This window comes from Lepisosteus oculatus, chromosome 7, assembly GCF_040954835.1.
Source record: "Lepisosteus oculatus isolate fLepOcu1 chromosome 7, fLepOcu1.hap2, whole genome shotgun sequence".
NCBI lineage: Eukaryota > Metazoa > Chordata > Actinopteri > Semionotiformes > Lepisosteidae > Lepisosteus > Lepisosteus oculatus.
Genome location: NC_090702.1, coordinates 7,072,683 through 7,096,791, shown reverse-complemented (window position 1 = coordinate 7,096,791; position 24,109 = coordinate 7,072,683). Strand labels below are relative to the sequence as shown.

At 40.2% G+C, this 24,109-nt stretch overlaps 1 protein-coding gene across 1 annotated transcript; it reads right to left on the bottom strand.

Moving 5' to 3' along the window:
* Positions 1-975: 975 nt before the first annotated feature.
* Positions 976-23,875, bottom strand: LOC102685400 (probable polypeptide N-acetylgalactosaminyltransferase 8). The gene is made up of 11 exons (XM_015353019.2): positions 23,548-23,875; positions 15,950-16,199; positions 13,257-13,423; positions 12,944-13,127; positions 9,664-9,861; positions 8,942-9,056; positions 7,203-7,388; positions 5,441-5,578; positions 4,780-4,875; positions 4,449-4,616; positions 976-2,842 (listed from the first exon to the last, which is right to left on the bottom strand). Exons 1-11 carry the CDS (start codon positions 23,729-23,731, stop codon positions 2,723-2,725), a joined length of 1,806 nt encoding a protein of 601 aa, XP_015208505.1. The 5' UTR covers positions 23,732-23,875; the 3' UTR covers positions 976-2,722.
* Between the last annotated feature and the right edge of the window lie 234 nt (positions 23,876-24,109).

Sequence of the window (24,109 nt, the reverse complement as noted above, 5' to 3'; positions counted from 1 at the left end):
AGATTTTACCTTTTAAGATTTAACTTATACCTAAAAAATATCACATTACAACCATTGTTTACATTGCATTTAATCCATTCTTGGGAAATTCTGGCCAATTATTAACGCTTACCATTAATGCAGTACCTTCAGGTTGGTGTATCTTTTAGTATTTAAATATAAGCCTATAATAATGGACTTAATGTATTGTATTATTTTTCTTTTTGTTCTGGTCTGGTTCTTGGCTTGTTATTATCTCCTTGTCCCCCAGTTATGTAGTTTAAATACTCCTTAGCTACTCATCTCCAGCAGTCTCCTGATTCAAATGTAGCCCATCCCATTTGTACCCATCCCACTCATCCCAAAAGAAAGCAATACCCCATAAACCCAAACCACTGTTCTATGCATCAGTCTTGTAACTATGTTTCAAATCTTCATTTTTCCTTATTTCATTCGGCAGGTGGCACTAGTCCACTATACACCTTTTGACTTTATACTTGAATACAGACAGCAGATGTAAAATCTAAAAAATATATGCTATTATTTTTGATTGTTTTTTCTGATACACTGCAAGTACCTGCAGTGCTATGCCGTCGGTGAAATAGCAAGTTGAGATCAACTCACAGTGCTCCGGGTACCTCCAAAGTTATAAGGGCTGACTGGGGTGTTTCAGACAGATTGGTTGTTAGACTAAAAGCTGCCCAGAGTTTCAAGTGGACCAGGCTGTCAGCAGCACATGTGCCCGGGTCTTCCACATCTTCCAGACTGCTCAAGGTTAGCAAGGATGCCTGGTTTCCTTACAAACAGAGATTCATCATGGCTGGTCAGCTACTGTACAGTACAGTAGGTTGCCTGGGTTCCAAGCAGAGAAGACTGATGGTTTTAGAGGTGCCTGACAGAGGTCCCTTCTTTGTTTGGATGGACACAGAGCTGATCACCTTTCAGTCAGTAGCTCAATGTGAGAGCCCTGAATAAGCCATGAATCGAGCCTTTAAGTGGGTGTTAAGCAGAGGTTTTATTAGTAGTTTGCTGTGTGATTGAAAAGAAAAAGGATGGATAGACATGTGTCCCGATCTCGGTCTCACAGGCTCAGCTGGAGGACGAACACTCGGGCGAATGTTGCGGTCGCCCGTGGCAACTGCAGTCTTTGAGCTGTCCCAGCCAGAGCATGACATTATTCCCGCAACTCTATGATTACATTTCTGTGCAAATGTAAATGTAAAATTGATTGATTAAACTTAAAATTTCCTTTTTCAACCTGCTCTCTGTGTTTGATGAATCACAGACGTGAAGCAGTTATTGCATGTTGCCAGCAGCCATATCACCCTGCAACTCACAACTGACTACCCACTGAAGCTCAGAAGGTGTGAGCCTGGTCAGTGTCTGGATTGGAGACCTCCTGGTAAAAACTAAGGTTTTTGCTGCTGGAAGAGGTTTTAGTCGAGCCAGTAGGGTGAACTCACCTTACGGTCTCTGGGGGTCCCAATGCCCCAGTATAGTGATGGTGACACTATGTTGTAAAAAGGCACCACCTTTTGGATGAGACGTAAAACGGAGGTCCTAACTCTCTGTGGTCATTAAAAATCCCAGGGCATTTCTTGAGAAGAGTAGGGGTTGTTACCCTTGTGTCCTGGCCAAATTTCCCCCTGGCCTTTCAAAATCATGGCCTCCTAATATACCCATCTATGAACTGGCTTCATCACTCTGTTCTCCTCCCCTCTGATAGCTGGTGTGTGGTGAGCAAACTGGCGCACTATGGCTGCCATCACATCATTCAGGTGGGTTCTGCACATTGGTAGTGGTGGAGAGTTCAGAAAAGCACTATAAAAGTGTAATGAGTTAATTATTGATTATTATGTAAGGGGGATGCAACCAAATATGAACAGTACAGTACTTTTAATAGATTTTTCTCAATTCTTATGCTGACCTGAAATTCCGAACAAAACATTGTTATTCTAACATGGCTTAACATGTTTTTACAAAATAAACCATAAATAAAAGCTGACATTCTATTCTTTTGTCTCACATTTATCTATTGATCTGATATACAAATTTCAGTAATGCACAGCAAAAATATCACCTGTCTCAATACTTACACGTTTCCCTTTACTGGCCAGACACCTGGTTTTGTCTAATTGGAAGCAATTCCTAAACTTTGCCATAAGAGTCATCATTGTTTAAAGCTCTTGGTTTTAGCACCAATGAATCCACTTAAAACCCTGACCAAAGTTTTCCTTCACAAAGAGATTCTTTTGTATTGAAATCCCTTTTTTTTCTGCTCCCTTCATCTATCTTTCCCAATCTTCTCATTTTCTCTTTTCTAATTCTTTTTCTTTTTGGGTCACACCTTGTATTGTGGTAGTGTACTGTGTGGCCACTAATTGTGTTTTTCCCTTTCCTCAGCCACACTGGTAGTTAACCTCTGTGACCTTTTTGTGATATAGAGTATATACAGTAAATAGACTTAATAAGGAGATTGTGGGACATCATGTACCTGAAACCCACAATATATAGGAGATGCTAAAAGTTGACTAGAAAATAAAACAGTACATAAAAACCGTTTTGTGGCCAAATGAATGGACAAACACCATCGATAAAAATAGCTTTTTTCTTTTTTTTCTTATAAAACAAAACATTTTATCCCAAAAGTTCCATGAAGTAATATTCTTAGATACCCCTCTTTTAGACATGTGGTGCACAATTCATCCAATATCGATAGCCATCAACAACTGCTGTGTGTCCATTAGAGGTCTGTAATAATGTGCTGAATTTCCCAGCCTTGACCTGTGCAGTTCTGAATCACAAGTGCTCCCTTTTCAACTTCAAGACATCTATGCGTTTCTTTGTTGGCCAAGGCCTTCCCCTGCAAAATAAAAGAACAGAAAAATATATACAAGGGAAAAATAATTCAGCAAACCTCTTTATTAATTTTCTTTCTGAAATCTTCAGTCAAATCATGCATATTCCTGGAAACGTCCATGCTATGGAGGGTGTAGGATATTATATTTTTAAGAAATTGCTTGCATAGTTTTAAGAAACATTGAACATTACTAATGTAATGTAATTCCACAGGTGGTTTGAACCAAATCTTTGAGCTGACGTTGCCATTAAAAGCAACCAAGAATACTCCAACCGCATGCCATCGGAGTGGGGGAGGAGAACAAAGTAATGTAGCCAATTCATAGAGGGTGATTATTAGGAGGCATGGGTAATTTGGCCAGGACACCGGGGTTACACCCCTACTCTTTTTGAGAAACACCCTGGGATTTTTACTGACCACAGAGAGTCAGGACCTCAGTTTTACATCTCATCCGAAAGACGGTGCTTGTTTACAGTATAGTGTCGGCATCACTATACTGGGGCATTAGGACCCACATGGACTTCACGCCCCCTGCTGGTCTCACTAACACCTCTTCCAGCAGCAACCTTAGTTTTTCACAGGAGGTCTCCCATCCAGGTAATGACCAGGCTCACACCTGCTGAGCTTCAATGGGTTGCCAGTTGTAAGTTGCAGAGTGACATGGCTGCTGGCCCTACTGCCAGTGTTTCTCGGTCATGTCAAAACCTTCTAGGCCAGTCCAGTTATCTTTTGATCTGGTTGAGCCCTTACCTGTAACGTATTCCACACGCTCTTGCAAACGCCGTCACATTCCCACGCACACCCACTTAAACACACGCTCACGCCGCGACTAATCTTCCTCTTGTCTTTCACTCCCGTCACTACTTTAACCCACCTCTTTTCCCCATACCATCGCTCACTATTTCAGATTCTCCCTGGAGCTTCCTAGTTGCGTACCCTCCATCTATAGCTTGGTCTATTCCTGACTTTCGCTAGGTTCTGACCACGTTTCTGCCTTTGCGTTTTGGGATTGGTCGCTGTTTTGTCTCCTCCCGGTTTTGACTATCGCCTACGCTTTAGATTTCGGATATTAGGACTTGTGTTTCTTTTTTGGTAGTCTTTTCTATTTGGATTTCCTATTACTACTCAGGGAAATAAGCAAGCCTACCTGAGTCCTGCACAGGGTCCTTATTTTCAGCATTCATAATTGCTAACATTACTAGAGCCATACAGATCAGGCACTCAGAGGTATACTTACAAAAAAAAAGACGATTTCTTTGCTTGTGATGCTTGCTTTCAGATGATGAGTATCTATGACTCTGAGACTTTCAGTTTGAATGAACTTGTAACAGGGGTCAGATTATCAGTGTGCGTAGGCTCAAGAAAGGCATTTCTGATTCAAAAGGCCTGAAGTTATTAATGCAATCTAGCTCATTTTCAGCAGCTCCCTCAGATAACTGTTTTCATATCCATAAATCAAGCAAAACACACAGGGATCAGATAGTATTGGCCGCTCCTAAGGAATCAATAAAATGTGTTGCTTATTTAAGGTCTCTCAGTACACTTATGGTGCCATTGAAAGAAAAAAAAAACTCTAAACCACCCCATACTTAAAAGCTGAAGACCTTACCTGCTTAAAGTCCCAGTAGATGCTATAGCCTTTTTGTTTTGCCACATTGCACTCATACAGGCCCGGGGTACTGCCTGTACGTGGGTCAACCAGACATCTGTTGTTGTTGTATTTGTGAGACTTAATACCTCCAATGTAAACTTCACCGTGTTTACGGATGTATACTCGCTGGAAGGTGACAAAAAAAAACACAATATATCTTATTCCTTCACATCTGAACACCAGAATGATTCCCACTGAGACAAGAGAGCACTCGAGGCCGAACACTTAAACACATTTTTAGTGAGAAATACAGTCAAGTATACTGGGAGTGCACATTGTAAATAGTTACCTGTGGACCATAGTAGTGACATCCATATGCAATAGGTACATGTCCAGGAACAGGCCCCTGATCGATACAAACATTCTCTTTCACAGTGTTCTTCATCTGTAAATTTACAAAGCAAAAAAAATTGTCCTAAAATATAAGCAGGGTCAAACTCTTCATCTAATGATTTGAAGTTACCAAGCTTGAAAACTATAGTCGAGTATGTGTCATATCACACATACCTTATGTATCAATACAATCATTTCACGTCTCATCACTTTTAAAAACTGTTTATCCAATTCAGACTGATGGCTTGGAGTCTATCCCAAGAAACACTGGGGACAAGGCAGGATACGCCCTGGATGGGACGCCAGTCCATAGGAGGGCACACACAGAGACACAATCACACCAGGGCCAATTTTCCTAGAAGCTAACTAACCTACTTGACATGTCTTTGGAGTGTGGGAGGAAAACGGAGCACCTGGAGAAAACCCATACAAATGTTGGGAGAACATACAAACTCCACACACATATCACCCAATGAACTGATCCCAGGGCCCCAGCACTGTGAGGCAGCAGTGTTAACAATCATGCCACCTTTTGGGCTATATATTTACAGTATATTAGAAAAATATAGTTTTTTTTAGGTTCAGAAGATTTCTAAGCAAAGACGAGGACTACTTACAGCCCCATAAGCAACAAGGTCTTCCCAATGGTCCAGCTTAGGGTAGACGTTGTCTATATACCACTGGAAGGGCTTACAGTTCAGCTTTTCCCTGAGCTTCTTTCTTTCAGAGACATCCCCAATGTCAATTCCATGGTTCTGGAAGAAAGAATGAATCCTGTCAGTTATTGAATGGCAATGTAATACGGTTCAATTTAGTTGAGTATATTACGTATATACTATATATTAGTATATACTAAACTATGTATGTAGTTTAGTATATTAGCTTAGTTTAGTATACGCTTAGAAGCTAGGCCATTTCCAAATTTCACATCTGAGATGTGACAGATAATGCTCTGCAATTTGCTAACACACCGCATAATTCATTCATCCATCTACCCACCATCAGTCGTGGGAAAAGCCATGAATGGTAAATGTCATGGTATTCAGGAGCCTATCCCAGAAGCCAAGGGGTTCAGGGCAGAGCTGTGTCATGGGTGAGCTCACAGAAACAAGCACACAGTGTCAGTTTAGACACACCAATTAATCTGTCCAGAACCTTCTTAAGAGGCTGGACACCAGAATACACAGAATACACCCAATCCAGGACCTGAAAGCTATGAGACATCAGTATTAACGGCCGCAGTATAACAGATTTTCTTTTCACAATGCTCAAAGTGTATTTAAAAATGGAAAACTGCACGCTGCCTCCACTGGAGGGAACCAGAGACAGGGAGATCCCATACCTGTGAGTTCCACGTGCATCATCATTTATTTAATTACTTTGTATTAATTTAATTCAGTCCTCTTTTATGTTTTCTTTTACTGTAAACTTTTTTAATGAAAATACCCCCTCCTGCACGCAAGCTGCATTTTTCTACAGTGCCAGCAGTGTATCTACATCTGTATTTGTCCATTCAATATATATCATCTGTCATCTCATTAATCTCATTAAACATGAGGTTAGTCATGGGCGAATGATCGGCCCATCAGTTACAAAACCTGTTGCTCTTCTTTCTGAGGTAGCAGATTCAAGCTGAGTGTGTTTGAGATTGTGATCGTGTTGAAAAACGAGTTCTTCACCAAAACTCACCCTCTTGAAGCAAAACAGTTTTGATCCACATGTTTTTATAGGCAGTACACGTAATTTTTAACTGAATAACGGTATTTCAAAAAGCTTTTTCACTGCTCTTTCTATCAAAGTATTTCTCCACTATTCATCTTCTCGCTTAACTAAACAGGTTAAGGCCTTGTCTGTGATTTCCTGGTCTAAATAAGCCACAACTCTCTGATTTAGTATTCTCTTTTGAGGATTTAGTATTCTCTTTTAGTTTTCAATTGAAGACATTTCTGTGCACAGATCATCTATTGCATTTATTTTATTTTTGCTTTTGATTTACTTGGGCAGCCTGTGGAGCAGTGGTTAGCTTTGCTGCCTCGCAGTGCTGGGGCCCTGGGTTCAATTCCTGAAGTGCTGTCTGTGTGGAGTTTGTATGTTCTCCCTGTCTTCATATGGATTTCCTCCAGGTGATCTGGTTTTCTCCTACTGTTCAAAGACATACTAACACGTTAGCTGGCTTCTAGGAAAATTGGCCCTGGTGGGAGTGTGTGCTTGTCTGTCTATGTTTGCCCTGCAATGGGCTGATATCTCATTGAGGGTGTATCCCAACTTGTACCTGTTGCTCTCTGGCTCCCTCATAACCCTGTATTGGATAAAGCAGTTAGAAAATGAATATATGGATAGATGTACTCAATCAATACAATTGTCAGCTTTTGTTATTACCTTAATTGGAAGATTCCAAGCAACATTAATGTTGGTCTTGTACTCATCCATCCACACTTCAGCCACTCGCAGTGCGTTCCTCTTCATGGTGATGCTGAGGTCAGGCAGATAGGGTTTGTGTGCTCTCTCAATGTGAGCTATCTTGGAACACGGCACAATCTCAATACTGCCCCCACACAGCCACACCTAGGTCATGTAAAGCACAGTACAGTGTTTTTGGCACACCTACTCTGGCAATGAGTTTTTTTGTTTTTTTTTTATCTTCACAGAAATGTGACCAGGAAACGCACCTGGTACACAGACCTGTCGTGGTCAGGAATCGGCACATACTGCTATACCAAGTTGAGATCACCACTCGATATTAAGACCAGATGCTAGCGCAGTGCACCCAGACTTCATTTCTCACCTGGGCACTACTGAGAATGAATTAGGACAACCTGCAGGAACTCAGTCCTGGCTCCCATAAAATTGAAAGTTTCAGATCAGTGACTTCTGAAATGCAGAGCTGTCTAAAATGTCTTGTGACAGACAATTTCAGGCACGTGTTAGTGACTACAAAAATGTCAGATTTGATAACTTTTCAATTTTTATAGCAGCATTGCTGGAGAAGGACTAACTGCGTAGCTTTTCTGGTATTCCAGTTTTATTCACAATTTGAAGAAGATTATTTTACGGAAGTCACTTTCCAAATGTCAAAATCATCTGTTTATGAATACCGCATAGCTCATCAGAAACCACAGTGGTCAACAAGTGTAGCGAACTGTAAAGTGTAGAGACGTGTACATTCTCACATCTGACAGCTGAGGGCTGTCAATAAATTTCACATGAAGGGTAAATATTTATGTGGATAATTGAACAAAGTGGACTCCAGGCCACTTTGTATGAGTGGTTGAAGAGAATTAAAACACTAAGTCATCACAATAGATGTGAGATTTGAAATTGGCAATGTGTCAATGCACCATTATACACTGAAAGAGGATACATTCATTCCCCACGTAGGGATAAAATCCATTAGTTTGAAGCCCTACTCTTCTGACTGTGTAGAAGAGTATTCTGTCACCCCACCTTAGAACAAACTCAAGGCAGATAGTTCCCTTAATTGGGTTCTTCCAGTTGAAACCATTTCCAAAGGCAACTGCAACATTTTTAAATGTTAGCAGGAAAGAATTATTGGAGGTGTCCTATTTTCCTATTTTACACCGTGTGAAGTATTACTCCTTTATGACAAAACTTGATTTCCAACAGTTGGAGAACCCAAAAAGATTATAGGGAAGCATGCTTTCACACCTGAACAACAAACTGGGCCAAATGCTAAAAAACATTTGTCGCTTCAATACCATAAGGATTTGCTACATTCTGTAGCTGGCTCATTGAACCTTACAGACCTCAGCATTCTTTCTTTGTGAAACACAGCCCTGATACTTCTTAAAAAGAGCTGGAACATCAGGAAGGATTGTGGGAGATACAAATGTCGGTAAACTGGGTCTGTGTAGCTTGAGATGCTTAATGCAAAAGCAGTCAAGTTTAAAATACATTTGAAATATTTAGTCATTTTTGTGTATTTTCATATTATTTGTCTTAATAATAATATTTTTCATATTATTATATGGCTTATTATTTTAAGCCATAAATAATTAAATACATTCATAGGCTTAGTAATATGTTTAAAGCACATTATGCATAGAGCATATTGTAATATGTAAAGATGTTGGCATTATTGTGATCTTGTGGTGACTTACACGGATTCCCAGCTCCACATTTTCTCCACCGTAGATTTTCATTCCACCATCTAAAGTGCCAATTTCTCCGAAGAATATTCTGTCTACAACAAGAATTCCCATAACAGAGGGGCTTCTGTCAAAAACACAAAACAAGTGTTCAGTGATAATCGGGTTGTTGATTTAGATGTGAGAATTGACTGATGTGAGTGCGTCTCACAGTTGAAAGACAGATACTGTAGGAGTGGTTTACAGTCCTAGCTCTTTATGGATGCTGTCCAAGAGTTTAAATAGAGCAAAAATAAATTTATGATTTTAAGACTTCAGGGAACAAAGACGTGAACAGAGGTTGAATGTATAACCAAAAGACACCACCCTGCTTCAGAGCTGGAGATGTGCAATCCTGAAGTATATCCAAATGTGAAATTCAGAAGATCTTCTTGGTAAGGATCACAGCTAACCAGAGCCTGTCTTGAAACCATAGGGTGTGAGATGATACACCCAGAATAGTATGCCAGCCTATCACGGGGCGCATGCACAGAATCACACATAGACAATGCAGAGCCCAGACAATCAGTCTCTGGGAGAACTTCCAGAGAAAACCCATCCAGATAACAGGGTGAACTGCAAGCTGCACACAAAAGGCACTAAGGACTATGTCACCTTGCTGCCATCAAATTATGTTCTCTGTAACCTACAGAACCTGGTTTTGTCCTTGAAGCGGCCGGTGGTAAGTGACTTACTTTCCTGGAAGGGATTCGTCCATTAGTTTGTACCAATTGGGCTGGAAGGACTCATACATGCACCACAGAGCCCAGTCAAAGCCATGAGCAGCGGCAATGTAAGGAATGACTTCCAAATTGTCGAAATTCACTCTGTCAAACACAGGGGACACAATCACAGTGCGATCTTCTTTTATTCTTGCAAGCAGTGGCTCAGCCCTACAAAAAAAAACCAAACAAACATTTACACAGTCACTGTATGCACGCTTGTGAAAAGAGCACTAAGAAATCCTGACCTATTTTGCAATACTACATGTAATTGGAATCCAAGTCAGCTCTCCTTAGTGGTGGTTATCTGAGAATGTTAAGGTGAGCTTTTGTCCCTCTTACAATTATTTCACGTCCATTATTTGCAAGGCCCCCGTACCACATTCAATACCATGTGTGAACAATAAAAACACAGATGTCAAGACTTGAACTCAGCCTTGACCAGTGAACCTTCAGGAGCAGGTGCTGCACAAGAGGAAAGGTAAAGCATCACACAGTCTTTCACGTATCCAGTAGTCCACACAATCATCGATGACAGCTCTGCGTGAAGATTGTGGATGTACTGGCAGTAGGTCTTGGTTTGTCATATAAATCACAAGACCTCTCTTAATCCATTTAATAATTGCCTGGAATGTATTTACATGTAATCAATCCCAATTGTGCACTTGATCTTAGCCACATTTTGCTCCCAGTCATGCTAAACATTATACTGTATTATACCTTGCATTTGTCATCAAAAAGCCACTTATACTGCTGAGGGTCAAGACAAGGCAGTCTATCCCAGAAGCCTAGGGTGCAAGATGGGGCTAAGACCTCACAGATGTTCTCCTAGAAAGAAAGCCAGGCCTTTGCAGGTCCACAAAGTAAAGGTAAATGTTGGATGGCTGATCGAATCTAGCCAGCATGCCTTTAGGAGCTAAAAGGAAAACCAGATCTCTGTGTAAAAAAAACTACTGTATGCAAAAAATGGGGAGAACCTATGAACTCCACACAAATGCCCAAGCTTGGCTCTAAACCAGCATTCACAGATCCATTGCAGGCACTAGTATTAGCCACCATTCCACCGTTCCACACCCTAAATTGAACATACATAAGCAACTTTGCACCTTTGGTGTAAGCGGTGTAGCATTATGGTATTCCAATGTGATTACGCTGACTGACAAATTGAAAAGAAATGGAGCCCTAACACTGACCAAGGCCCCAAATACGTCTGCAGCTGGGCTTGGATCACTACTGTTTGCATAGGATTGCTGGCCCTATCCCAAATTTATCGCAGTTGTCCATAAAGTGGTTAAATTCTGTGTTGCGTTTTCATTGAGCTTTAGTATACAGTACAAAGATGTTTGGGAATTGAGAAAACAGGTAGAAAGAATGTTACCTTATCCTTCCGGGTTTTTAAATAATCACCTTATCCTGATAGCAGCAGCTCAACCATTCTGAAATAGATCTGTCTTATCTGAACCTACATTCCTCTTACGCTGAATAATACCCTTTTGTATTTCCTTTACTGCTGTAGTGTTCACCACTCCCCTTACTTATCTTATCTGAAAATCTCAACAGGTGAGATCTTAACAAACACCTGTAACACATGCTAATAATGCTTTGATGATGATTTCTCTTCCCTGATTATTTTTACATTAACATGTCTACAGCATTCAGTATGAGATGCACCCTACAGTATATAGAACTTTATGAAAAGCCTGCTCAAAACCTAAATACATCCTGTGCTCTACTGCCCATTATCCTCTGACACGGGTAATTTTTCAAATAAACCATATCTGCTGATCATCTCCTACAATATGGTTACACAGAGAAAATTCTCCAGAACTGTAGTGTCACGCCCTCTGCAGCCAGAGGGCACTCCTTCTCTGTCCTGTCCCTTGTTTCCGGTCTGCTGTCCTTCCTGTCCCTCTCTTTCCCTTGGGCTATATATTTCCGGGTCTTGCACTCTGTCCTGGCTCATCATTGACGTTCGGATGTCCTGAGACCCGCCTAGCACTAGGGCGCCCCACGTCCGCTCCCTGAGGGCATAGGTTTCTATACGGCATTCCTGAACTCTTTGCACTAATGAGCCCGGGCCTTTTTCCCGTCTCGCCGCTACGCATATGGGTCTTTTTCCACTCTCCTACTCCTCACGGTTAGTCCCTTTGGACGTCCGTGACATGTAGGTCCAGCTATAGTTTTCATAACACGTATGACTTACACCCATCAAACATCTGATTTGTACTAGTCTTAGTACCTAAAGATGCTAACTTACTGGATATGGTGCACTGTAGGATGTGAAGATGTCCAGTGCCTTGCAAAAGTATTCAGACCATTTAAAGGTTTTCAAATGATACATTACTTACACATCTTTTTCTAATCAGTATTTTTATTGCTAACTCACATTTTTATACCTTTACTTTTGATTTACTGTATGACCAATAATCCCTAAACAGACTGGGGTTTGTATCCAGTGAATGTAACTCTCACTTCAATGGCGCATAGGCCAATAGTAAGGCAATTATATCTTTGTTAAGGCAATTTCTTACACCTATGTAAACTTCAAGCTACCAGAGCACCGGGGTGTGAATACCTATACAGGCAGCATATTTCAGTTTTTGACTTTCTTGAAGATATCTGCTGCCAAATAATTAATTTTCTGTTTGAGCATGTGGGTTTGCAATAACAATACTGACTGGAAAAAGATGTGTAAGTATCATCTGAAACCGAGCAACATTTGAAAATGTTTAAAGGGTCTGAATTGCAAGGAACTGTATTTTGAACGGTCCCATACTTCACTGTAGCTATGAGTCTTCAACTGTTAATCTTCTTGTTTCTCTTAGTCTGTCCTGCTTTTTTTTAAAAAACAAAACAACTAGATTAATATCATCATGTAAGTGTATTACATTGGATAAGAAATCCTTCTTGGACCATTCTTAACCATTTCAGTTCAAGATGCCAAGCTCCCTATTGAACTGTTCCACAGTCATGCTCAATCATATAATTTATTGGTTTTATTGTTCAGTAAAATGGCAATGTTGTGTTCACTTCTCCATTGTTGACTTGAACATTGTAAAGGTACAGTGATAAAAGCCAGTGGTAACGGTATAAAGAGAAAGAAAAAACTAATCTGCAAATTCAAAACATTGTCCGAAATCTCAAGACACACTTACGAGACCCAATCAAAGATCATTTCATCAAACTGGTCTTTACAGTACCATTATGGATTTCAAACATGAACCTAGTAATCCATGTAATATTTGCATCTCACCATTCCACAGTAACTTCTATGTGGGCATCCAAAATGGCTACAACGTCAGCTGTAGAGGCTTTCCACCCAGAAATCCGTGACTGTGTCAGGCCCATCTGTTCACTGTGTCTCACTGTCTTCACCAACCCTGGGTGCTTCTCATGGATCAGGTGGATGTAATCATCAAGCTTCCCTTTCAGGTCCTCTGTTGATCAGATACAGGCAGGCAGTAAGACTATACAATACAAAATGGCCTTGTGATTAGAAGACACGATCAGCAAATGTTTTAGCACAAAACCCAAAGACCACTCCCACGTCCACACCCGAGACAAACCATTTGAGCTGTTGTCGTCCACAAGCACGATCTCCTTCAGGAGGTGAGCAGGTGTTCTGTCTATGATGCTGCGAATTGCTCTCTTTATCACTGACAGAGCTTCATCCAGGTAAATCAGCACCACACTGAGTGAAGGAAGGTCTTTGGGATATTTCTTCTTTTGACATCTTTGTTGAAAGAAACATGATTCACAAAGTTGGTTCCTTAACGGCATCAATTGCTTTATTTCTTAAAACCATATCCACAAAATTAAATTCAAGGGCATCTCTTTCGTTGACACATCGAATAGTGCTTATAGTTCTAATCTTTTTTGTAACAGTTTACAAAAGAGATCAAACTTTTTAGCTCATTAAGTTTCCAGCAGTTAATTGATGTGAGGATTTCAATCAACCATTTCTTTAAACTTTTAATGTCATTTTTTATGTACTCAAAAGCAATATTTAAATAAAAGTGTCAAGGGAATGAAGCAAGATCCTATGAGAAATCATCTCGTGATCAAAATAGTCTAGAGATTTAGCTTTAAAAGAAAATCCTAATTATATCATTTTATTGCTGATTTACAATACCATTATAATACAGTTGAACCATTCACATGATTCAATATTAAAAATTAGTAGAACAGCTGAAGTCATTGGATAGTTGCGTCATGTCTACTTAGAATGTGTTTGTTTTCTGGGGCTGTTACAGGTGTGTAGTCCTGAGCAGGAGTATTTGCAGTAGTATAATGGAAATAATGGCATGTTTGTTGAAGAGTCACTTCATATTCACAACCTTTCATCACTCTGCCGTATACACCCCTTCCACCTCCTTCTGCTCTTCCTCTACTTGTTACGAAGCCTCTTTCTGGACCCTATGCAGAGGATACAATCCGGAAGGGAGTGAACACACACAGGGAGGAGAAGAGGAACCAGAGTGGCGTGAAAAAAGTGCTACGGGGGACGTGGTCCAGGCGAACAGTCCAAAAGGGAGTCCAAAGGGAAGACCAGTGCAGGCAAAGGTCCAGAGCCGGGTGATAGATCCAAGACGAACAAAACAAAGTTAAAAGCCGGAGCGGAATCCGGCGAGGGGTCGGGGAAGAAAAAGGGGGACCGGAACCAGGGATCGGCTGGTTCAGGAAACCAACGCAGAGCCTGGAACAGAGTGAGCGTCTGGCTTTTGTAGGGAGGCAGGAACGGGGAGCAGGTACACAAAATCAACTAAAAAGTGAACGAGCCGGAGCGCCCTTAAGCGGGAAGGATTACAATCGTGACACTACTGGAAGAAGCTTTCACTCGAGATCTTCTGGAATCTTCCAAAGCCCATTGGTTCTCCGCACTTAACCACCGAAAGTGGAGTTATACCCTCCGATATCTGGCCTGCATGGTCCCTAAATGGAATTTCTTAACTGAAGAGGGATGACGACAGACAGGCCAATCTCATCCAGCTGTTGTACAGCATATTGCAATCATTACCGACTTTCGCTATGTATATAACTCTTGCACAGACCTCCTCTTACACTTTTTCACATTCATCCCTCCTCCACCCCATCTCCACCTTTGCAGCTACCCCTTGGTTTACTCCCATTTCCTCTTGACCAATCATATTAAGCCAGAACTTAGTGTACTTAAAAACATTTGCAAAGCATCTGATTCTTGGATGGCGTTAGTCCTTGCGAACTTTTGCTTGGAGTTCAGACTGCACGCGTGATCTTCCCAGGTTTACTAGACTTGCCATCTGGTTTCACTACACGTCCCCTGCCCTACAGGCCTCAATAAACATGTTTTACTTGATACAGCACAAACTATGTGTACATGCCGGCACATACAGTATGGCAGAATCCCTTCAGAGAATTAAAAAAAGAACATCCAGAGAGAAGGGAAAGGATAATTCCATTCATGGTAATGATGTAAAACATAAAAAGAAACACTTGAAACTCACGTCTCACAAGAAAACACAAAAAACTTATGGTGTGAATGTTTCGGGAATCATCATGCATAGAAGAAATCAGACACTTTCAACACACAGTGCTTTGAAAACGGCTCTTTGGTGGCATTTTCATTTTATAAACCCAGGTTAAAACCTTTTTGTTTTTGTGGAGAAACACGTAATACCAAATGGTAACATAACTTACAATCCCATCTGTTTGTAAGAAACAGGTAATTGTAAGCACTGTAAGACACTTTCCACGAAAGCATAAAACACAATAATGCAACACAAATGGTTAATGATCTTATCATACAAAATGTTAAATTCAGACAAATCACTACCTTAACACATAGTGGGAGTTTTTATGTGAAGTCTGTGCTACACTTAAACCTTCTATGACATCTTGAGGGGGTATATGTTGCAGGGAGTATATGTTGAAGATTAGAGTTCCTAAAATTCTAAACTTTTGTCTGATTCCTGCAGTAAACTACACTGTACCATTGGAAACCCCAATAAGTATGAAGTTAAAAGGCATCTTTTGTTATAATAAAAAGTTATAAGACCACATGTGGACTCTATTTATCAATGCACAAAATGATCATATTACAAGCAAGTTTTGCTTTTCATCTTTCATTGTTCCTGCTACCTCGGTGTCCTCACTTCAGGATTAAATTGCAAGCTGGCAATGAACAAGAAAACAGTGAAAATCCTACTAACAATCACAACTGTCACTGACCTTTGTCAACAGCAGAGCAAGCCTTTAGGTATCAAAGCTCAGCATACTGTACCTGGGGTTCCTTGTGTCAGAGAGATTCCTATCCAGTGGAAGCCTGTCACTCAGAAACACATTGTATCCATATCTTTCGTACAACGATTGAGCTTCCTTTTGCTCCTCTTCTGACAAATGATCGCCCCACTTCTGAAAGAGGTACGACTCAGGGAACAGTTTTTTTAACCCCTTCTGCTCCTGTTTTCCTTCTGCCTTTTTCTCCTCAGCTTTCTCCTCCACCTTTTCTTCCTTTTCATGCAATCGTTTGTCTACCGAGAGGAAAGGCACAGAGAGACATGGCATTTTATGGTCACAGCACTATGACGTCTGACAGAGATAATAATAATAATAATTGCTTACACTTATATAGTGCTTTTCTGGACACTCCACTCAAAGCGCTTTACAGGTAATGGGGACTCCCCTCCACCACCGCCAATGTGCAGCATCCGCCTGGATGATGCGACGGCAGCCATAGTGCGCCAGAACGCTCACCACACAGCTATCAGTGAGGAGGAGAGCAGAGTAATGAAGCCAATTCATAGATGGGGATTATCAGGAGGCCATGATTGGTAAGGGCCAATGGGAAATTTGGCCAGGACAATCCTACTCCTTTCGAGAAACGCCCTGGGATTTTTTAATGACCACGGAGAGTCAGGACGTCAGTTCTACATATTATCTGAAGGACGGCGCCTGTTTACAGTATAGTGTCCCCGTCACTATACTGGAGCATTAGGACTCACACAGACCGCAGGGTGAGCGCCCCCTGCTGACCCAACTAACACCTATTCCAGCAGCAACCTTAGTTTTTCCCAGGAGGTCTCCAATCCATGTACTGACCAGGCTCACACCTGCCGAGCTTCAGTGGGTTGCCAGTTGTGAGTTGCAGGGTGATATGGCTGCTGGCTGATGACACTTATTTGTTGCAGAGCCCTCTGTGTGTCACTTGAATTGTAATCTGTGGGAGTTACAGTATGTGTGCTGACATTGAAAAGTAGGTAATTGATATGAGAATTTATCGGTAGTAAATCTTCATCTCTGACCTTCACTGCTTTACTGCATATCACCATTTAATTCCCTTGGATTGCTTTCTTCACTATGATTATAAACTGTGTTGATCTTCTAAGCACTGTAAGCCTAGATCTACACAACAATTTAAGCAAACGCAAGTCATATTGTCCCGATGGAAAGTTGTGAAGTCAATGAGCTACAGTAGACAGAGTTGACATGATTTTTAAAAACAACATGGAATGAGTATAGAGAAGAGATTTGCTTTATGTTATTATACCCCAGAGGGAAGAAGAGATTACACAGTAGATGCCAAAACCAAAGAAAATAGTTCAGATGTCATTTAAATTATATAAATATTACAGTATAACAGCCCTGAAGTAAAACAAACACTACTTAGAACAAACACTGAATTTCACACTTGTAGGATGATATTGTGCTAAGCTTCCACATAGTCTTCACTGGTTAATTATTAACTCCTTTTTATTACTGACATTTGGGATCATATTTACTACAAATGTCAACCTGCCCAGCAATTGCAGATTCTAAATCTGATATCCAATGGCAGATTTGGGCTAGGCATATAAAATAATGCTCTGGTAAATAAAAACTTGATATCAAAAGAAGGAACATGAGAATGATTACAAATGAGAGGAAGCCATTTGGCGTCATCTAGCTATTTCAGTATTTAGTAGCTAATTGATCCAAAGATCTCAATAGGCTTTTTCTTGCAATAGTATCAAGTTCAACAGCATGACTAGGTAGCCTGTTCCATGCTCCCTTAGGATAAAGAAGTGTCTCTTTTCTCACTTTTAAAAATGCTTTAACAAAGTTAAAGTTAATTATCAATTAACATTTATTATTAATTTAAGATTTTATTGCCATGTCAAGAAAGATCATTGGAATTTGTTCCAGTGCAACCTAGATAAAAAACACACATTACACTTACACATCCACAGTACATTTTACTCAATCAATCAATCAAAGGTCTATTCCACTTAAGTATATTTAGAATCTCTCCCATCCAATACTTGCTGCATCCAAGATCTATGCATTGAGGTGCCCAACGGCCTCTGGATACGTGCTATTTCAGAACTGAGCAGGGCTATATTTGATGCTTTGAAACCTTCTCCCCGAAGAGAGAAGTTTAAAAAAGGAGCTGGCAGGAGGGAAGGGGTCTGTGGACCCCATCTCAGCTCTGTTTGATGCTGCTGTTATAAATAGAAGCAACAGAGGGAAGATCGCATCTGTTGATCTGGGATGTTGTGCGTACGGTACGACTCTTTCCAGCTGTTTCCTCTCCTGGGCAGTTGTATTGCTGTACCACATTGATATCGAGAAGGTGACCACTTTCTCAATCACAGTTCTACAGAAGTGTGTCATTCCTTTCTGGTGAAAGGGGAACTGCAATGGTATTTTTATATTTCGAGGTTAGAAAGAATCAGCATTTCAAACCACAATAAAGGTAAAATGTACACCGTAACTTTTAAAACCTCCACTTTACATCACAAGCTAGACAAAATTTCCAGGTACTTTATACGCTATATTCTGCAGTTCAGAACGAGACAACAAAACTTCTGGGGATGCGATTACCATACATTGTAAACAGGCAGCCTAGTGAGTACATCTCTTTTAATCCAATAGAAATATTGTTCGATTTCAACATGGTTTTGCCAACAAATACTACTTACTTGTTAACTCTGCAGGCAGATCACATTGGAACATTTCTGCGGTGAAACATCTGCTGCACAACCTGTACTTATTTGTTGGTGACTTAACAATATTTTTACAAGGTTAACAATTTTGTGCTTAATTCGAACTTTGTAAAATGTTTCTGTAATGTCAATTCATTTATTTTGTTACTGCCATCTAATAACCAGTTGAGAAATGGGGAATGCAGTTCCCCTTTAACACCAAACTTTCTCAGCTGACCTAGGGAGTTCAGCCTCTGGGATTTCTTCACTGGATCATTTTTCATCACTCATTGAAAATTTGTCCATTGAATTGACTTTGTTTTTGAGATGTTTTCATACTTGTATAATTATAAACTTTATTTTATATAGCAGCTTTAAAAGTAGCAACTAAAAGCGCATTACAGTTTAAAAAAAACAATAGTAAAGAAAGCAAAACATACTGTATAAGAGATACAACTAGTTAGAAGTACAGCAGAAGTTAGAAAATGGAGTAGTCACAGAAACAAATTAAGTAAAAGCCTTAATGAACAGAAAGATTTGGAGTCTAGATTTAAATGCACTCAGGAAAGGTGACTCTCTGATATCCTTGGGGGCAGAATCCCAGAGCTGCAGCATGTAGCAAGATAATAATTAATAATAATTCTTTGCACTTATATAATTCCTTAAATATAACTCTGAACACTTCACTCAAAGCGCTTCACAGGTAATGGGGACTCACCTCCACCACCAATGTGCAGCCCCACCTGGATGATGCGACGGCAGCCATAGTGCGCCAGAAGGCTCACCACACATCAGCTATCAGTGGGGAGGAGAGCAGAGTAATGAAGCCAGTTCATAGATGGGGATTATTAGGAGGCCAAGATTGGTAAAGGCCAATGGGAACTTTGACCAGGGGGCCAGGGTAATACCCCTACTCTTTTCGAGAAACAGATTTTTAATGATCACAGAGAGTCAGGACCTCGGTTTTACATCTCATCTGAAGGAAGGCGTCTTTTTACAGTATAGTGTCCCCGTCACTATACTGGGGCATTAGGACCCACATAAGCTGCAGGGTGAGCGCCCCCTGCTGACCCCACTAACACCTTTTCTAGCAGCAACTTTAGTTTTTCCCAGGAGGTCTCCCATGCTGGTACTGACCAGGCTCACACCTGCTGACCTTCAGTGGTTATCTGTTTTGAGTTGCAATATGGGCGATATGGCTGCTGAACATCTGTGGCATTGCTGTCTTATTCTCCTCTGGCATGAAAGCCGGTGTTACATGCTTTGTCTTGCACCCACAGAATGCAGACAAGCCTGACTAGAGTAAAAAAACAAAAGTGCTGACCAGCTTTTCAGTGACAGTCAAAGACAACATAGAGTGCAGTCTGGCAATGTTTCCAAGATGGAAGAATGATGTTTTTACAATATTCTGCACATGAGAGACTAATGTCAGGCCTGGATCTAATATCACCCCCAATTTGTTCAATTTTGATTGAAATTAAAGCACAGGGCTATCCGGAGATAGTATCTGGTACCAGGTATCATTATCATCTTCTCGCTTCAAAAAGGGTTCCTGGAGCTTGTCCATACTGAACATTCATTTAAACCCCAGAATGTTTCAATTCAACCCCACCATTGCGAATTGACGCTTCTCCCATCTCGGAGACACCTCTGGGCCCCCAGGTGTAAAACCAACAGACTCAGGAAATATTTCATTCCCACTGCAATTACACTCTTAAATTAACCACCTTGTCTCTTGATTCTTTTCTCCTGTAACACTACTGTACCCTCTTCCCTTTTGATGATGTTTATTTGTCATTGTGTTGTGTTTGACTGTGCCGTAAAACACATTTCCCCTAGTGGACGATAAAGCTTGAATTGAATTGTATCTGGTTGCTGTTCATTGGGCTGATTGCAGAGCAACAATCTGTTTTTTGTAAAATATTGATCAAAACTGTACACAATGTTTTTATATGGTTTTACTAACCCATCCATCCATTTTTTGTAACTGCTTCTTGCAATTGAGGGACTCAGGGGAGTCGGAGCCCATCCCAGCAAGCAACAGGTGCAAGGCAGAGTACACCCTAGATAGATCGCCAGTCCATCGCAGGGCAGACAGACACAAACACAGACCCACGCACCCTCACACCAGGATACATTTTCCCAGAAGACAATTAACCTAAAGGTATGCAGTGGGGATGTAACTCAGGAGTAGAGTGCATGCTCCTCATGTATGAGGTCCTGGGTTCAATCCCCACCATCTCCAGGTGCTGTGTATTTCCAAACGCACCTCGCAAAGGTCTCTTGAATGAGAGCTCTCTGTTTGTGTTCATAGCGGTTGTGCCTGTTGAAGAAGGCAGCTAAGAGATCATTCAGCAAACGAGGCCTCACTCTGGACTCTGCACCTTCCTTCTTACTGCTTAACTGATTGTAATATTATTTAAATATTAACTTTTGATTTAATCACACTACTATGGAAGCCCGTTTTCGCCATGGAGTAAAAAAAAAACGCGCTATTCTATCTCAGAATTGCGACTTAGTAACTCAGAATTCCGACTTAGTATCTCAGAATTGCGACTTAGCAACTCAGAATTCCGACTTAGTATCTCAGAAGTGCAGCGAGGCACGAGCTAGGGTGGGAGCGGCGAGGGCACAAGCACTAGAACCCGAATCCGTTACATTAACAAAAGGACAGACAATGAAATATGGCTATTTCGAAGTCACAAATGTGAGATATAAAGTCGGAATTCTGAGTTACTAAGTCGGAATTCTGAGTTGCTAAGTCGCAATTCTGAGATACTAAGTCGGAATTCTGAGTTGCTAAGTAGCAATTCTGAGATACTAAGTCGGAATTCTGAGTTGTTAAGTCGCAATTCTGAGATACTAAATCGGAATTCTGAGTTACTAAGTCGGAATTCTAAGATACTAAGTCGGAATTCTGAGATACCATAGCGCTTTTTTTTACTCCCTGGCGGAAACGGGCTTCCATACACTACAGACAAATCTCTTCTCTGCTTCTATACACTTGACATCCAATTATGGCTGACTTCATTACTATACTAACACATCTTGCTTCTCTGGCTCATTTCTTCAAAGCCAGCTTTCCTGGATTTGTAGGAATTTGATTTGCACGCAACACAAGTGGACTGCCATTCAAAGGACACCGTTTTGATCTTATTTCTCTAATGGCACTCTCATCTCAATTTCCCTCACTGTGCTTTCGTTGTTTGAAAAGGTTAGATCAATACAAATATTTTCTCAAATTGGGTAAGAAGGCAATGTTTAACCATGTCTACAATTTTTATTTCTGCTGTTATTCCTATTGATCCTTAACAATCTACATAGGAAAAGTTGAAATGTCCCATAAACTTTACACCTTTTTGCATACATTCTTTCTTCCTTTTTTACAGTTGTGAAATTCAATTAACACGTGTATTTTGATGAATACAGATCTTTATATTACAACATATAGGTAATAATATCTTTCTCTAGAAAGTACCCGTTCTGAAACATAGTCCTATGTCTACCTCCTTCTATCTTTCTTGTCTCTCTGTAACAGTGATTTACAACACCACCAAAAAATGGGTTTGGGTTACACTGTAACATTTCTCTTTATTGGGTTATCTGTCTTTATAAATTATTTCAGACCTAATTTCAGATGTTAGGTTATTTCATTTGACATCTTTGATACTGTATATCTGACATTGTATCACCATGACCAATTATTATTTTAACAGTTTTTTTTTGCTGTGAATTCATAAAATGGAGACAGGCTTTTGCGCAAAAACATGTTTGCTCTTTATTCTATGCAAAAAGCAACCTAGATGAAGTTCACATCAGGTACTGTTGTGAAAATTTTTCATGTTATTTTGTATTAGGGACAAAGGACATGTGCTCTCCAAGAACAAGTGACGTGTTATACACCATGATTTTTATAGTATGAATCCTTTATGAACTGGTGAGAAGACACACTTTTATTAATGCCAAACTTCCAAGTGTAAATATTCAACTAAATTATCCATACATTTCACACCAAATTCTAAAGGTTATTAGCTTGAAATAATGGACACCTAGACATGTCAACATGAAATACAGTAAACGTTTGTTACAATGCATTTTTTCATATTCATCATCAATGCATTGCCATTCATTAATTTCATACTGGAATTCTGAGCATTCATAAACACAATAGAATGAGCAAAAGCAAACAGAAAGCTGGATTTGTATTAAGAATAAACAACCCTACTCTGGAACAATTCATAGCTTTCTGAGAGGTGCCTCCCTTTTATTTGGATGAGAGTTGTCCTTACTTTCACCCTGTGTTAGTGAGAACACATTATTATTATTATTATTATTATTATTATTATTATTATTATTATTATTATTATTATTATTATTATTATTATTCTATGTCCTTTTTTTAATACATCGATTAAAAAATGAATTTTAATTAAATCTGCCAAGGCACACAGTATTGGTACCCATTTTGACCTTGACACCATAACTGAAAATTTAGCGCTAGCCATCGCGTTTTTTGCTTATACTGTAGAAGCACTCAGAACACCATCTCCAACAATTCAATGTGAACAGACTTTCCTGAGAGACAGTAATAGAGACATTTAAGATTTCTTTGATGTCGGGTGAAGGGATTTTATGAGCGCATAGGACACTAAGAAGATCTAAACCTCAATTTATAATGTAAGTGGTTGTACATGCACGTTAGTACACAGTATACACACATACAGTGTAGAACCGCAAATGCAGTATATAGCAGGCATGAAATGGCTTTGAACCCCCTATTTCAAGAACTTGTTGTTTTCAAATTGTGATTGAAATGTTGAAGTATTCAACATATTTGAATAAGACAACGTATTATCAGTATAGTTGTAGTGTCCATAAAAGCGAAATTATTTTTGGAGAGGTCTGTGCGAAAACTTACTGAGCTCCTTAATGCTGGCGTCCAATTCATCAAGTTTTTTCAAGATCTCCGAGTCAAAGTCTCCGTTATTTCGCTGCGCTTCTGTCACTCCAGTGTTTCCACGTTCTCTTGTATTTATTACAAAAAGCACTGCTCCTACACTAGCTATGACAATAAACAGCCTCTTCGGCCACAACGCCCTCATGTCTTTAAAATTTGTACGACGCAAATGGCTCTTCAATATTTCTCCACTATGTGTGGTTTGATGTGATCGTTCTTGGACTAAAGTCTAAAGACTAAAGTCGGTTTTATTGGACTACAGATAGGGCCGTCAGTGAGGGTTGTTGGACAGGTATTTCTAATCCCGCCCCTTGTCTCAATTATTGTGCTTACAGGTAAGAAAACATGTCTGAAAAGTTTGAAAGTGATTGCGCCTCTCTACATGGCACCCTCCCACTCACTGGGGATAATTTAAACGGGTCTCCATTCAGTACACCCACGCTCTCTGTACCACACATGAATTTAACTTCAAAATCTACATACATTCACATGGAGTCAAGGTGGTTGCTTGGTTTTATTAAAA

Excerpts from the sequence above, each read along its gene's own strand:
- LOC102685400 (XM_015353019.2), bottom strand. The coding sequence starts at position 23,731 with ATGAGGGCGTTGTGGCCGAAGAGGCTGTTTATTGTCATAGCTAGTGTA. Across the intron at positions 13,128-13,256 it reads GGACGACAACAGCTCAAATG|AGGACCTGAAAGGGAAGCTT; the intron begins GTTTGTCTCGGG and ends TCTGATCAACAG. Across the intron at positions 4,617-4,779 it reads GTCACTACTATGGTCCACAG|CGAGTATACATCCGTAAACA; the intron begins GTAACTATTTAC and ends GTCACCTTCCAG.